This window comes from Paramisgurnus dabryanus, chromosome 18 (genome assembly GCF_030506205.2).
Source record: "Paramisgurnus dabryanus chromosome 18, PD_genome_1.1, whole genome shotgun sequence".
NCBI classification, from domain to species: Eukaryota; Metazoa; Chordata; class Actinopteri; order Cypriniformes; family Cobitidae; genus Paramisgurnus; species Paramisgurnus dabryanus.
Window position 1 is genome coordinate 24,071,382 of NC_133354.1, and position 16,516 is coordinate 24,087,897.

Here is a 16,516-nt window from a genome sequence, read left to right on the forward strand (position 1 = left end):
GTTAACACACCCTGGTAATAAAATAAAAATAATATTCTTCCAGATTATCAGGTATATAAACTATTAAATAGTAATAATAATAATAATAATAAATGACAAACATAATGAAATTGAACGCATTTATTGAAGGTTTTGTTGAAAAGCAGGGAAACCCCCTGAAATTATTTGAAAACGTGTGATCTTATTGCGTGTGTTTTCTTTCACATCATATGAGAAATGTACATTTTATAAAAAAAACATTAAAAGTCGGAATAATAAAGCACATTAGACACACACCACTCAATGCAGTAACTGAGGTAAGACGTGCATGGTTTATTGAAATTTCTGTCGCGTACACAGACACAGTTAAGCACACTTTCACAAATGAAACATGTGGTATTTAAAATAAATTAGGTTCAAATAAATAAATAAAGGACAAAATCAACAAAGTCATTAAAAATATAAATAGGCCAAACAAATACCAAATCGGAATCGTATCTACAAAGTGCAATGAATCTCTGAGTATGCAATGAAATGTTCCCATCTACAAACTTGGTGAACAACAACAATAATAATAATGAATACTTAATAACAATAATATAAAAGTGTGGACATACCGTTTAAGGGGCTAGTCACAACATAATTATTTTAAATAATTTGATTGTCAAAGCATCATTGAAGTGAAATTACAGAAACACACAGTTTCATGTTTTCTATCTAATTTTACCAAAAAAACGTGTCAAAATGAAAACTATAAAACCTGTTTGTATATGCCCTATTTCCAAAATGAATGTGTCAAGACGTCAGTAATCATGAGGTAGACACAGAAAAGTATACTAAGTATGTCCGTGTGTACGTGCGTTCGCCTGTGCGTGTTCTTACTTATTGCAATACATCAAAATGAATGGAAAAATTTAAACTGTAAATGAACACTTAACGCCTTGTAAACCATGCAATGGATCACAGCAGAACCTTCATGATTTTCTTCTGAAGCATACAGAATAACACCAAGGTTTCTAGAATGGGAATGTTTGCACAACAGCGTTTTTTATCTTTTCATCCTTAAAAAAGAGAATTTCGATGCGTTCTTCAAACAAAGAGGTGCGGTGTATTCACATATATGTACATGGATGAATATAAAAGAGTTATTTTCAGTTAAGAGAATAATCATTATTCAATTCTCGTTTTGTACAATAATTAGTAAATCTTTTCCCTTTCGTCCTCGGTTTTCCAAAACGTTTGTTGTCACGCATTCACATTTCACTCTTGTTCTAGATATGTTCTCATGACAAACTTTTAGGACACTTTCGGGCTCCTTGATTTTCACGCCCAGTTCCTGTGGAGCTTTGTCTCGGCCTCGAAGAGTTTCACGGATGTGTCTGTCTGTTCATATTTTATGTCTAATGGTTGAGTTTGTTTAGATACAGTGGCCTAGTGCGTCGCAGAAAACTTCATCCTTTTCTGCTTTTGCCTTTGATTGCAAAACCACACCCGGACCACGTTTTTTTTCAGGTCCAGTTTCTCTGCTATAGCAGCTATTTTCTCCGAAGACGGCCTGGGCTGGACGGCAAAGTAAGCCTCGAGCGAGCGCTTCTCCGGTGCGGCGATTGAAGTGCGTTTTCTTTTCTTGTCCCCACCGTTGAAAATCTCCGGCTTGGTCATCTTCTCCCTTTGCGCCCTCTCCGCCTCCTCTAACCACGCTTCCAGGATGGGTTTAAGGGCAACCATGTTATTGTGAGACAACGTGAGGGACTCAAATCGACATATAGTACTCTGACTCAGGCATCCCACCCCGGGGATTTTAAGATTGGCTAAAGCCGAGCCAACGTCCGCCTGTGTGACCCCGAGTTTGATCCGCCTCTGCTTGAAGCGCTCGGCGAAGGACTCCAGCTCCCTCGGATCGGGCTCGGAATCTCCACCGCAGAGTGAGGTGTGAGAGGCCAGACTGTGCGGGTGCATGTTCATACTTTGTGGGTGGTGATGCTGCATGTGGTTAATTGCGGACATATGCGCGTGCGGGTGGGATGCGGTGGAGCAAACGTCGGAGCCCGGCATGCCTCCGAGTGAGATACCGGGGGTAAGGTGGTCGAGCAGGTCGCCCTCCAGGCCTTGTGTCGGCTGGTGGTGGGAATGATGATGGTGGTGAGAGGTCAACACGGACGGGTGATGAAGGTGCCCGGAGGAGGACGTGGGGGTGCAGGTCATGCTCGTCATAGTGGTCATGGTGTGGTAAGTGGCATCTGGTTTGAAAGGATGGCTCTTTTGGGCGACGATGTCCACGGCCGCTAGCGCTTCAGCTCTCTGGAGCAGTGTCTCATCAAAGCCGGCAAATATATTGCCCTGGAGCTAAATAAAAGAGAGCAGGCATAAGTATCCATGCTAGATTTCGTTTTGTACAAAATGATTTAACAATTATCTGAGTCTATTACCGGAATGCAATGCTTGTTTTTTTTTGTAGTTTTTAAAAGTTTTATGGTATGAAGTTAATATTAAACTTCATTCAAATGTCAGACCTTTCAACAAATCATGTAACGACCAAACACCTAATTTTTTTATAAATTATTAAAAGATCAACCCCTGTATAAAACCATAACAAGCTATTTTTAGATAAAAACGTTTACAATTTTTTTACAAACTCTAAACATTTTCGAAACAAAATACTTTTTTAATAAATTATCTAAAGGAGCATTACGTATACAAACAATGCTGAAATTTCCAGTTGGTCCTAATTTGTGTTTTTGTGTCTCTTTTAATGAAAGAAATTTGAATAATAATTGTAATCCTTTAAAACTTTGAAAATTGTAAACATGCAAAATTGTAAAACTGCGTAACAATGCATTAAATAAATTGCGAGGTATTTATACAATCAAACTTTAATCGAAATGATAACAACAAATCAAATCTGATGCAGCCACGCTTAGAAAAGTTTTGTCAATGCAAGTGACTGCGATGTACATAAATTCCCCAGCCAAATAAAATAGCAATTAAAAAAATATAACTTACCGAGGGTGTTGGCAGACATGCTCGCCGGATGGCCTCCGAACTGGAATGTAAAGGTGTGTATTTAGGCTCGTGTAAAATCGGATGCATACTAAAAGGTTGTTTGCTATTCATGGACATCATTATGGCAGAGGTGAGAGAGGGTTGTTTCTCGTCTTCCTCGTTTATCTCCGTTTTGTCTCGTTGTCAAACTCGGATCGAAGTGGAGGAACAGAATGATAAAAAGAGAAATGGTAGCCTATGCCCGGGATATCTTCTCTTCTGGCTCAGCTGCAGCCAGTTGCGAGCTGTCAATGTCTGTGATAGAGTAGGAATTTACGCAGGCACCTAAAATATAACGCCGTCTTCTTAAGCCCCGCCCAGACAGGTGCAGGCCCCGCCCAACTACTATTACAGTACCCTCAAAGGTTATTGGTAAGTGTGGGTCTGAACACGCCTTCGGAGTTTCGTGTCTTCTTACACATCACGTGCTTTGGGATAGAGAGGGCGTGGCTCTGGAAGTGACGCTTGTATGATGTGTTTCCATTGGTGCTTTGATTTTGACAGGTTGCACTTGATTGGTTGTATTGAAATCACTTGTGCACATGCTTTTTTTAATATTTCTCACCTTAACTATGAATTATTATGAATCCTCATAAATAATTAGTTGTGTAAACATTCAAATATTAAATAATGATTATCAGTTTAAGGGTGATAATTTATAACTCTGTACTTTTTGTTATTTAAATAAGGTATGTCAGTAGTTTATTTTAAAAGTAAATGTCGGTAAATATTTAAGTGATATTATAAATTCGTCGTAAATAAGATCCCTTAGCTGTGTTAATAAAATTATTTTATTTTCCCATAAGGCAAGCCTTAACAATTTTGTACATGAATTAATTATTGTTCATTTACTTTGTGGTATGCACCACAATATGGATTCCCAAATAGACCATGAACAGTGATAACAGCACATGTACAATTAAATATTGATCAAATAAACACAGGTCAAACACACAAAAGCACTCAATCAAATACCTCCATTTGTAAAATTAAACGCTGCCACTAGTTGACCATCCATTTGCATCAATGAATGAATGAATGAATTCAAGACAGACTGTGGTTTAAAAAAAGATGCATTGCATGCAGTAGCCTAGATAAACTCTTCCTTCAGTGAATAGATCACATTATCAACCTGCTAACTTGGAAACTTCGTCACTGGAACTTGTCTATTCGATCAGCACCCCTTCAAAGTGGTTTACATGTTGGTAGTGGATACAACCTGTTCTGCTTTGGCTTGTATGCAGTCCACATATCTATCACTCTAATTGATGCTGAAACCCCAGACATGGACAATAAAGGCTCACAATAAGAGAATGAGTCTTTGCGAGTGTGACTCGGAAACCCGAGATGCAGATGCAGATAGCAACATCGTCCCCTCGTGCCTTGCTCTCCAGCAAGGCCTTGGCACCCGCTCATCAAATATGCATCAATGCTGCCATCTCTCCCCCAGCAACCGCTGTCACTGGGGACTCCAAATGCTGAGGGACGGACAGAGAGGCACAACGAAAGAGACAGAACAGAGAAAGAAGAAGTCTCGAAAGCTCATGACAGAGAGATGGACATAAAGCCTATACTTGTTGAATCTATTGAGTTGTTCCAAGACCCATCTACGTCCCTTTATTTCTGTCATTCATTCTTTCTCTCTCAGGCTGTTTGCATTGAGCTGAAGTCATTTTCCTGATGAGTTTTCTGCAAACAAGCCTGGGGAAGTGCTTGATTATTGCTAATGGAACATTTTCCTCAATGAATATTAATGCCGGAATGGGGAATTGGTTGTATTGGCTGTAAGAATTCCAGCTACATTTCATAGGTTTTGTGTTTGTTTTTTTTCTGTCATATAAACATATAGTTCACAAAATTTGGTATTTTTATTACAGATCTGCGTGCCGCGTGGGATTTAAGTACCCTTGCTGCCTACACTGTCAGAAATGGTCGAAAAATTGTCCCTAGCTGTCATTGGGCCGGTACTTTTATAGAAAGTACACCTTTGCACCTAAAGAGTTTATAGTACCCTCAGAGGTATATATTGGTACCAAATCTACATATCTGTACCTAAATGGTACATATTAGGAGCTTGTTAAAGGGTACTCTCTCATTGATAGCTTGGGACCATTTTTGGACCATTTTTTTCTGACAGTGTATTTAATTTTGTTACCCAAAGCTTAAATATTTAGGAATTTTTAAATATTGGGAATGCAGCAAGTCTCTTTATGCCTCCTCAGAGCGTCAGTCCTCTACTTTTTATATACACATATAACTCATATAGTATTGCATAGTTTTAGCAGCACAAAGGTCTTGGGTTTGATTAGCATACTGATAAAATGTATATCCTGAATGCACTGTAATCCACTTTGGATAGAAGCGTCTGCCAAAAACGTAAACGTTTAAATGGTTATCCACAGTTAGCACCCATGCATTTAGTTTTAGCTGCCATTGACTAACTTTGACCGTTTATTGTACACTGACTATTTGAGTACAGTCAGCCTGCGCATTTGTGTGGATGTATGGGCACCATGGGAGTATGGGTGTGGTCCAGCAGCTCAGATAAGAGGGTCAAAGCACGCCATCATCACAAGTAAATATTTCTGGTACGTTAAGCAAATGGCACACGCACCTCACTTTCCTTTCCCCCCTTGCTTTTTTCCCATACTTACCCAAGGCTCCCTCCATTTTGTGATTGGTGAATTATTGATAGCGTGTAAAATCTAACATCGTAGATATGTGACCATTCACCAAATCAGCGGGTTCACACTGCGGGGCTGCCAAAGGGAAGGGGTGTCTAAGAACGCACTTTAATGTAATTGCCTGTAGGGTTCCTGGTAAATATTTTATTGTCTGCCAGCACAAATTAAAGGTACAAAGTTACAGAAAGGAGGGGATTCCTCCAGTGCTCGGCAAAAGATTGTCGTTTGGCTTTGTAAAAATTCATCTGGCACCCAAAAACCCACATTAGAGTCTACGTGTGCCTTTACGAAATCGAACTGGGATGCGCAATGCACACCTGGGATATAAGGAAACACAAACAGGCATGTTCCTCAGATAGCTGTGTGTCATGAGAGTTTGATGTTTTTGGTTCCGTTCACTGAGGCTGAAAGTGATTTCGGTGTTATGAAAAGGAAAAGAGGGGTGGGTGGTTGGGGAGATTCGTACATTGCCAGTCAGAAAGGAAAGTAAGCAGAAAGATGGGACAGAATGTGAACAGGAAAACTTCATTACCTGATGGGGCTGTGGCCAAAAAGACATTAAATATGAATGGCGGCCGACACAGATGGTAAGCTGACCTGGATGGGATGTGAAGCATTGGCGGAAAGATTTGTATTTTGTTTTGTTCCACACTTTGAGAACAAATTCGCAGGTTTGACTGTTATTTCTTCAGGGATTTGTGTCTGTTTTGGCTGTTTTAAATTAAATGTACTTATTAAACTTTATGTAGATCCTATGGGGCGGTTACCCGGACAGGGATTAGACTAGTCCCAAACTAAAATAAATGTAAGAGCGGTCCAAACTCAAAACTATTGCATTGGCATATCTTAAAATACATCCGTCCCCTTTGTTTTGCCTCACAATGCACACAAGTAATGTTTTTAGTAGGGCATGTTTGTTAAAATTTGTTATTTCCTAATAAAACTAAGGCCTAGTCCTGGCTTTTAAGATAATCCCTGTCTGGGGCACCGCCCCTATGTTGGGTTGTTTCAGCGCTTGGCTGTGCCGAATACAGACATTTTCTCAGTTAATTTAACCCAGCATTTGGTTTGCCCATATTTTACCCAAAAATGGGTTAAAACATGTGTACAAGTTGTATTTCACGTCTTGATTCTTTAGACCCAATCACTCAACCTCGCTTAACTTATATGCACTGTCAGAAAAAATGGTCAAAGCTGGTCCATAGCTGTCACTGGGGCGGTGCCCTTACAAAAAGTACACCTTTGCCCCTAAAGAGTTCACCTCAAAGGTACATATTGTTACCAAATCTACCTAAATGGCACATATTAACGTCTTTTGCTTTAGACGATCAATGTTGGCTACGTCAGAATTTATTCGGCAAATGCGTCCCATTCTCCCATTATTTGCATTTACTCTTTTTTGCATAAATCAAAAACCACCTCAAGCGAGCATAAATACATTTTTGCTAATTAAGGGATTTTTTTTACATTTTCCATCACTCATTTCTTATCTAAAATATATTTTACTTTCTTCAACCTGATTTCTCTAAATCTACACTCCAGTCATAACGTTCTGCTGTTACCTGCCGTACAAGCGAGATGGGCTGCACTACAGTAAGTCTGGAAAAGCATGGATCAATAGATTAACTGAGTGGTTATGAATTATGCAGAAGAGCCCTACAGCAGTTGGACGTAAAAAGCTTGTGCTCTTGAATTGGCGTGTAAAAGTACGTTTTACTTGTTCTCCAATGCTGGGTGCTATGATTCAAGACCCCAATCAACCCCCGCACCCACCCAGGACCTATGGGACTCAAGTCAGGTAAAAACAAGGTTGACAGCGATGATTTGAGCAAAACTCAAAAGTTGGAAAGTTGTTTGAGTTATTACGTGCACCTGGGAATTGTTAGTTTGTTTAGAATTGTATACACTAGTACGGGTTTGGACATATGTTGAGCGGTGATGAACAAAATGACAACAGTCTACTCTGTGTTTGTTCAGTGTCGTACATCTGAATCAAACCTCTGAGGAAGCAAATACAACAATAGCATAAGCTTGATATTCCACAGTGCTTGTCATTTTACATCTGCATTTGCATATAATCAGACTTGCTATCACTTTTGTGTGTGTGTTTTTTGTTAGACAAGAACTGACAGCAGAGAAAAAAACAAACATGCAGAATATTGTAATATGATAGTGAACTGATGAAGGCATATTCATGATATGTAAATCTGTGTCTGGTTTAAGCCCACAATGCTTTAGAAGAGTAAAAAAAGTATCCTGTATAGTGTAATTTCAATACCGCAGAGATTTGTTTCAACTTTATGTACACCGGCAGCTATTTTCCAGAGAGCAGTCGTGACATATTGATACAAAATAGTTGTGGCTTTTACATAACCATCAGCCGATCTTTCAGAAGCCAAATAAGAAGCTGTGAAAAAAGGAAGAGGGCCAAAAACTGAAACATTTGTCTTGGATCGCCTTTCTTCTTTATTTATTGAAATATTAATATCGTTGCTTGAGGCCAAGTGTGTTTATGCTGCTCGGAGCGTTGACCGAAATGCAAACTGATGCTCTCTCATTGATTTTTTTCATTGTGGGTTTATTTGTCTAAGTAGAGGCGGCCAGTCACCCTACCACCCTCCCGTTTTCTCGTTCCCACTGGTTCCTTTCAGTCCTGGCCCTCATCTGCCCTTCTTATGCTCTTCAAATGGAGGCGTTTTAACTCTGCAGGCTTGATGTGTCAGACACTTCAAAGAATGGCTGTGTTAATTGTTGTTTTGTTTGGTGTTGGATGTAGTGGAGCGAGTGTAGGGGATGTGTGAAGTGTTTTCATAATGCGAGTAATGAGGAAATAAAGAGAACAAGACAGAGGATGTGTGAAAGACTTTTTTGCATGCCAACTGGAGGATATGATTTGATTTGTTTACATGTATATTTTACATTTATGCATTTGGAATTTATGCCTGTGGTGACTTGGGCTACGTTTACACAAAACTGCGTTAAAAAAACCTGAAACGTTTTCCTTAGCGCTTTGGACATTTTTTATATACACACTACAACGTTGCAAAAGATCTGCGTTTACAAAGAACCATTTAAAAGCGTAAAATGTTGTATTTTGCATTCCTGTAGTTGGCGATGTTACTTTGTAAAGAAACACTACGCACCTGCACACATACACATTCTTCTACAGAGCGATAAATACAATCAATCAAGACAACAGAAGCTTTGAGCAGTTTTGTTTAGACGGATGATGAGTTAGGTTTATTTCACTACAAGTGACCCTCCAAATTTTTTATAAATTCTTGGAGAAGCGTTAACTCTTTCACCGCCAGCGTTTTTAAAAAAAGTTGCCAGCCAGCGCCAGCGTTTTTCATGATTTTTACCAAAGTTTAATGCCTTCCAGAAAATGTTCTTCTTTAAATATATAAACATACAATATGATCTTCTGCTTTCAAAAAAAAAAAAAAACGTTTCATCCTACCTTCAGTGGTTCTTTTGTAATCAGCTTTTGAATATGGGTAGGTTTCTGCAAAAACACCACATTTTGAGCAAAAAGCAGAGATAATTCCATTTTTGTGACGGACTTTTCATAGAGATCCCATTCAGAGCGATCTTTAAAACAGACACGGACATGCAGCAGCTTGCCATAGGGCAATACTTCCTGGTTTAAAAAGTTGCGGAAGGGCCCCACCTGGTGGATAATAGCGGTATTGTGGAAAGACGGAAAATCTCGTCATTTGCGGGGAAGCGTTTTCTCTTAATTGACGAGATATCTCGTCAATGGCGGTGAAAGAGTTAATAAACACAGTTCTGTAGGCCGCCATTGTTGTTATGGTTGTCGAGTACATTCCCTTGCTTGATAATTAAATGTCATTTGTATGCGCATGACAGCAGTGTTTTTACAGATTTGCTTTGTTTCGTTAAAGGGACACTCCACTTTTTTTGAAAATAGGCTAATTTTTCAGCTCCCCTAGAATTAAACAGCCAATATCCAAGTCTGGCGGTACCACTTTTAGCATAGCTTAGCATAATCCATTGAATCTGATTAGACCATTAGCATCGCACTCAAAAATGACCAAAGAGTTTTGATATTTTTATTATTTAAAACTTGACTCTTCTGTAGTTACATCGTGTACTAAGACCAATGGAAAATCAAAAGTTGCAATTTTCTAGGCTGATATGCTAGGAACTATACTCTCATTCTGGCGTTATAATCCAAGACTTTGCTGCCGTATGGCTGCAGCAGGCGTAGTAATATTACACAGTGCCCGAAAATAGTCCCCTGCTATTGAAAGTTACCAAGGGGACTATTTTTGGGTGCTGCATAATATTATTGCACCTGCTGAAACCCCGGAATCGAACAGCTAAAACACATTTTTTGGTTGAAAATGTTGTGTAATTGACCCCATACTGTGCATTCAAGCTGTACGTGTTATCAGTATGTGTGTTCTCTGGAAATCGAACCCATGACCTTTGTACTGCTAATGCAATGCTCCACCAGCTACAAAGTTTGTGCAAATGTCTAAATCCATGTGTCATCTTACTCTAGTGGTACTGGCGAGGGTATTTAAATTTGCCCACACCGAGCACCAAACAAAAAGCAGGTTTCTGAGGCCTCCAGAGACACCCGTGGGGGTTTGAATTGGGAAGGAGCATTCAGGACCACAGCTGGCGCGGGACGTTGTGCCATTGTGCACCCCAACCCTCCTTCTTATAGTGCTAACAGGATTAAGATGGAGAGCACCCAGTCCTTACAACCCCAGGCTGTACCTCATGTCCTGTCTGATCCGATGCTCTGGGGATCCACTTTTATAAACCAAAAACCCGTCCCAGAGGGAGACTTCGAGACTCCATCTTTGAAACTGGACTGAACAGCATTGCATTCAAAGTGGAAGTTAACACCATATAATACAGACTTATGGCTTCTTAGCATGGCCAACATTATTTAAAAATGAACTTTTCTAAGGCTCCTAGGGTTAGATGAACGGAGAAAATTGATGCATGCAAGTGTCCTGAGACTCACCAAGCATGGTCACTTTCCCACACCAGATCCTTTCAGCAATCACCCTTAACCCCAAATCTTACCATTGCGACAACATTGCCTTCTTATTTTAACCAATTCTTTATGTTGATATCAAGTGTGTTGATCCGGTGTAAATGCAGCTGTAGTCCTGCTGGAGTCTCAGCATTTGTACCTGACAGTGCAGCGGGACACCGCTCTCATTACCACAACAATGAAATAATTATGAATGCCGCTGCGAGACTTCATCAGAGGAATATCTATTGTATTATTTATTCAGTCCCCTGGTTCAGGGAGAAGACATATAAACTTCCAGCCATGCTCTTCCCCATGCACACACTCTCCTGTCTGCCTTTCAAAGCAGTTGATACTGCTGCCGTTTCTCTTTGTGTCTCCAGGCCCTGGGATGCTTTGCTTGGACGTTGAATCTGACGTGCAACTACGGCTGACCCTAACTCTCTCTCTGAGGATTACTGCAGTTTGCACAGTACCAGTTCGAAGACGTTCATTCATCAGTAAGCGGTCAATACTCTACTGGTTTCATGGCTGCGAGCTATTACTCAATGTACACTCGACTGACTTTGGATAGCAGGCCAAACCACAGGCCCAGTCCAGCTTGAAGACCGATGTCTGGAGAACAGACAACAACACAGCCATGCTTACGCACAACAGGTAAGTGTTGTTTTTCACGTTTGATTCAAGGGCGTCGTGAGATGGTGTGAATTTACGTCTCATCTTGCATCTGGTGTTGTTTTAAACGCGTGTGAGGTGCGTTTGTGCTTTTGCGCGTTTCGCAGCCGTGTCCGTCCTGAGCGATGAAGTTGCACGGGTGATGTTGTATACGCAGATCATCATAAATAATGCAGCGCGCTCTTGGTAACACCATGGCTGATGCTTGGCAACCTCTGAAGCAACGTGACAATGGGAGATGGGGTAGGCATAGGTGCAGAGGGCGGAGTCAGGCAGGTGCTCTGCTTCTCTTTCTCATCTTTCTCATCCGTTCATCTGATCCCGGATTGGGAGAAGGCTAGGTGCCGAGCAGATGCACCTCCGGATCACTCGGCTGCAACAGGGGAGGCCTTTGTTATTTAAACTGTAACAGCACATATGATAGGTTGGCCGACATGCTCCTCCCTGTCCAAACAATAAATCAGCATCCTTTATGGCTTTATTGGCACAACACTGAAAGCACAGATGATTCAAGCTCTCTTTAAAAACCTAGCATGTAATATATTGTGACATGCAGTGCGTGCGTTTTAAAGTCACAGAGGCCTGGTAAAATATTTAAATGTATTACATCATATAGTGAGAAAGTGAGAGAGGGTGAGTGTGTATAATGTCTGGGCTATTTGAGGACGTAGAGATGAACATTGCAAACAAATGTTATGCACTCTAAATCAAGGTTACAACAGCTTATTTTGGCTGTTGTAGATAACTGGCAGTAACTTTTACAGATATCATATTTGCACATGTGACATCTAGATTCGATTCTTGCCCTCATACTTTTAACAGCGCAGTTTTGCTGTTTTTTCAGTAAATGTGGTCTTCAAATTCATCAGAATGATTGAAACGTGGGATTTTCCACCTCACAAACCCTCCAGCTGTGGGCCAGGGCCCTTGCACGCCGGTTCATTTTCAGAAGCCGTAGGCCCGTCGGGCCAAGGTGTGCAGCTGAAACATTAATAACTTACCACCTTCTCTGATTTGTTCATGTAAATTATTAACCATCACTTCATTATCAATTATTTAAATATCAGACTTTGTTCTTGTTTTCCCATGATTTCATTCTCAGAAATAATCTGATTTCTGTAGCTCTTTTTTTTGCTTTTTGTTTCGGGACGTTTTTCTCCCTGGCTTTTGTGAAGTGGTGGTACGTTGTCTATAGTTCTGTTGTTTCCGTCTCCTAAAACATGATTAATACTTCATGGTGAGAGAGCAGATATGATATGGAGTAAGTAATGCTCCTGGGGCAGAAACGCAGCCCTGTTCAACAGCTTAATGAATTCAAGCAATACTCTCGGAATATGCCGATGTAAGCTATCTGTTATGGATGACATCACTTATAACTTTACAAATGTTGGAGTGATCAGTGAAATAAAATGATGATGCTGAACATATTATATTATATCATATATATGTAAATCATTTGTTGGCTTTTCTTAGTTGGTAAACAAATACATAACAATACAATGAATAACATATTCTGTAACACTATAATAAAGTTGTATTTTTTTACATTTGTAAATGCTTTAGCTAACATGAACTAACAATGAACAAAATAGTTTTTGAGTGTTTGTTCATCTTTATTAGTGTTAGTTTATGCCAATACAGGGGTCTCCAACCTTTTTTGTTAGCAAGGGCTAACATAATGGATAAAACTTTCTGGAGGGCTACTTTTTAGAAACTTTTTGGTTTTATTTGCTGATTTTATTTTATTTTACTTGTCAATGTTTTAACATTGTTTAAAATGTTAACATACATAAAAAGCGAAGTTAATATGTATAAATAATACAATTGAAGCTATTAATAGAATGTGCTTTTGCGGGAAACTTAAAGACTCTGTGGGGGCATCCTGGTGCCCACAGGCACCATGTTGGAGACCACTGTGTTAGTTCATTGTGGGGTTCATTAACTAATGTTAACAGTTACATCTTTTGATTTTTTTTTATATATTAGTAAACGCTTATATGAACATAAACTATGATTAATTAATGCTGTAGAAGTGTTGTTCATTGATAGTTTATGTTAGTTAATGCATGTAAACAAATAAAACCTTATTGTAACGTGTTAACACATACTTGATATAAAATAATGAATAAATAATATAATAATTAAAAAAATATTTAATGATTTTGTGTTCCAGTACTTTAAATAAATGGCCATTAGTATTATTAAGAATCCTGTGGATAATAATTTAAATGTCATGATTGGGTAAAGTTCCAGATTAAATCCATATCTGACCCTGGACCACAAAACCGGTGATAAGTTTGGAAATCATCTAAAGCCAAATAATAAATAATAATTAGGATAGATAAATATCTGGCCAAGATACAAATAGTTGAAAATCTGGAATTTGAGACTGCAAAAAATTTAAATATTGAGAAAACTTTAAAGTTGTATAAATAAAGTCCTAGCAACACATATTACTAATAAAAATACATTTTAAAAATATTTAGAAATAATCTTTATAGAAAAAAGTTTATCAGTAAAAAAGTTTTTTTTTGCAGTAAAAAAAACCCTATAATTTGGACCAATTCAATGTATTGTGAGGTATTGCTACAAATATACAAGTGCTATTGCTGGTTTTGTGGTCCAGAGTTACATATATTGTATGTTAATATTCAGCTGAGAAAAAAAATTAAGAGACACTTTTTTTCATTTTGTCAACTACCAACAACATTTCATGCCAAATTCCTAATAAAAATAATTTTATTTGCAGAAAACTTAAACCGGACAAACTAACAACAAGATGCAATGTTTTAAGATCTTGAATACTGCAAAGAAAACAATATATTAATTTTTAAATAACTAATTGCTAATGTTTTATTACATGCACTGTAAAAAACTTTTGGTGGGAATTTTTTGTTCAATCAACTCCGATTTAGAAGTCATTTTAACTTACTATTATTTATCTTGAGAGACGTCATTCTTAAGTTGTAACAACTCATCTCTTGTGAAGATAAATAATAGTAATTTGAAATGAAAGTTTTAAAACAGCAAAGTAGTTCAAAAGTGAATATTTGATGGAATAACCGTTTTAAATCACATCTTTCATGTGTCTTGGGTGACTTGTCACTCCTGAGGTTTGGACTTTAACAGACACTGGACTGAAATGGTCACAATACATGTGGAAATGATGATTAAAGGCAAAACTGGAGTGGTATCTTATTTCCACAGCTGTAGGTCTACACTAGTCAACATTTGAAGTGGATCAAAACCTTAAGTTGTCCTTCTACCCGTTCTTTTCTTAGGACAACTTTGATGAACTTTTTTGATCCATTTAAATGTTAACTAGTGTATAATAATAATAATACACAAATAATTTGTAACTTAAAATGACCAAAAGTCTTATGATGAAATGAGAAAATGCCTCTGGGTGCTTTTTTATTGAGTTAAATGGGCATAACAATGTCTCTGAATGGAACAGAGCACATACACAAATACCCGAACATGTCTTCATATCGTCTTACCCCAGTCATTTCTATATGCAGAAATTACAAACTATCTGTTTCCCAGGGGAAGATGAGCAGTACTTGTGGTTCAAATGTCATGTGGTATTTCTTGCCAGCCCGGTTCTGTGAAATTCTGTGACTTTCTCTAGGGGAGAACATTGCTATTGGCCAATCCTGTAAAAAAAAATCCACTATGATGTTAGTTTGTGTGCGCGGCTAACTGATGTTGTACCTCCTCTTTCAACCCTTTGATGTGCTTATGATGTCATGAGACGCTTCATGTATTTTGCATGATGTTTGCTGTTTCCTGTGATGGTGCCTTTTAGATGAAGAGCGACACAGAAGTATAACAAACCACCACTTTTCCTGTCATTACATTTCACAGCTAGGGAAAATAGGGCCTCAATATCTCTTTCAAGATTTAAAATTGAACTAACTCTTACTGGCGCTCTAAAATGCTTGATTCTGATTGGCCAGTCGTGACATTCCAAGGTTATTCCCAGATAACAACCACCTGAAACTGATAACACAGCCTCATCCGGGCACTGCAAGTCATCTAGACAAATGCAGTTTGACACTTAATGATAAATTCAATATTAATATGCATCATTTATAACATATATGAGATTATATTTACAAATTATTAAACTAAAAGTGTATACGAGTATATTTGTGTCTTTATAAACCATCTGCTAAAAATAAACTCTTGTATGCATGCTGTACAGCGTTTCACTTATTTACTACTTATTTTTCACTTATGGTCCTGGTCTCTCGCTTGTAATATGTTATAAGTAATCTCTCTCTCTGTCTGTCTGTCTGTCTGTCTGTATGTCTGTCTGTCTGCACTCTCTCTCTCCTCCTGTCCCTCTGCATTAAGAGATGCCCGGGGGCATGCGAGTAGGACGGGGGAGGGAGGGTCGGTTAAGAGCTGTCATTTAAATAAGCATTTATGGAGAGAGGAAGAGAACTGGGGGAGGAGTATGAGAGTCAGAGATGGAGAGTGAGTTTGAATGGGGAGGGGGGAAGGGGTGGGGAACACTCACTTTAATGTGTCTCTGATCTCTCGCACCAGTCCACAGCTGCTGCAGCAGCAGGCTGCCCTGCTCGGCCATATGTTGCCTGCGCCGCTCCAATTATCCTCCCTGGAGCAAGGGCCCACTCGCAGCCTGTGTGGTTGGCCCGCCGGGGTCGGCTACTGTTTCAGCACAGCTCTCACTGCTGTCACTGTGCTCGCACCCGGAGCGGCCCGCACCCCCCACCATGCCCAACCACACACACATCGCTCTGTCTTTCTCTCGTACGCCGTCAGTGTCTGTTGTTGTCAAGGAGAGCTTTATTTATTATGGCCTATTATGAAATGTTTTAAAAAGTTTAGGTCTTGGAATAAAATGCGTATGGCTCCTGTAGCTCATTGTGTAGCAAACGCAAAGTTCTGAAGTTTGAGTCCCAACGATTACACAAACTGATATAATGTATGGTTTGCATGCGCTAGTCACTGTAAACATTTGGGAAAGTGTGTTAATGTAAATTATATATAAATAGGTTGGTGCCGGGGGGCTCCAGTGTTATGACATTTGCTAAAAATCATGAATTTATCATACATTCTGCGTAATTAAACTTAAGGATGCTAATCAACAGCA

At 39.1% G+C, this 16,516-nt stretch overlaps 1 protein-coding gene across 1 annotated transcript; it reads right to left on the minus strand.

The window, feature by feature from the left end:
* Window positions 1–257: 257 nt before the first annotated feature.
* Window positions 258–3,260, minus strand: pou4f4 (POU class 4 homeobox 4). Its single transcript, XM_065287834.1, has 2 exons — window positions 2,983–3,260; window positions 258–2,325 (listed from the first exon to the last, which is right to left on the minus strand). The coding sequence occupies exons 1-2, from the start codon at window positions 3,100–3,102 to the stop codon at window positions 1,411–1,413; spliced, it is 1,035 nt and encodes a 344-aa protein (XP_065143906.1). The 5' UTR covers window positions 3,103–3,260; the 3' UTR covers window positions 258–1,410.
* Window positions 3,261–16,516: the final 13,256 nt, after the last annotated feature.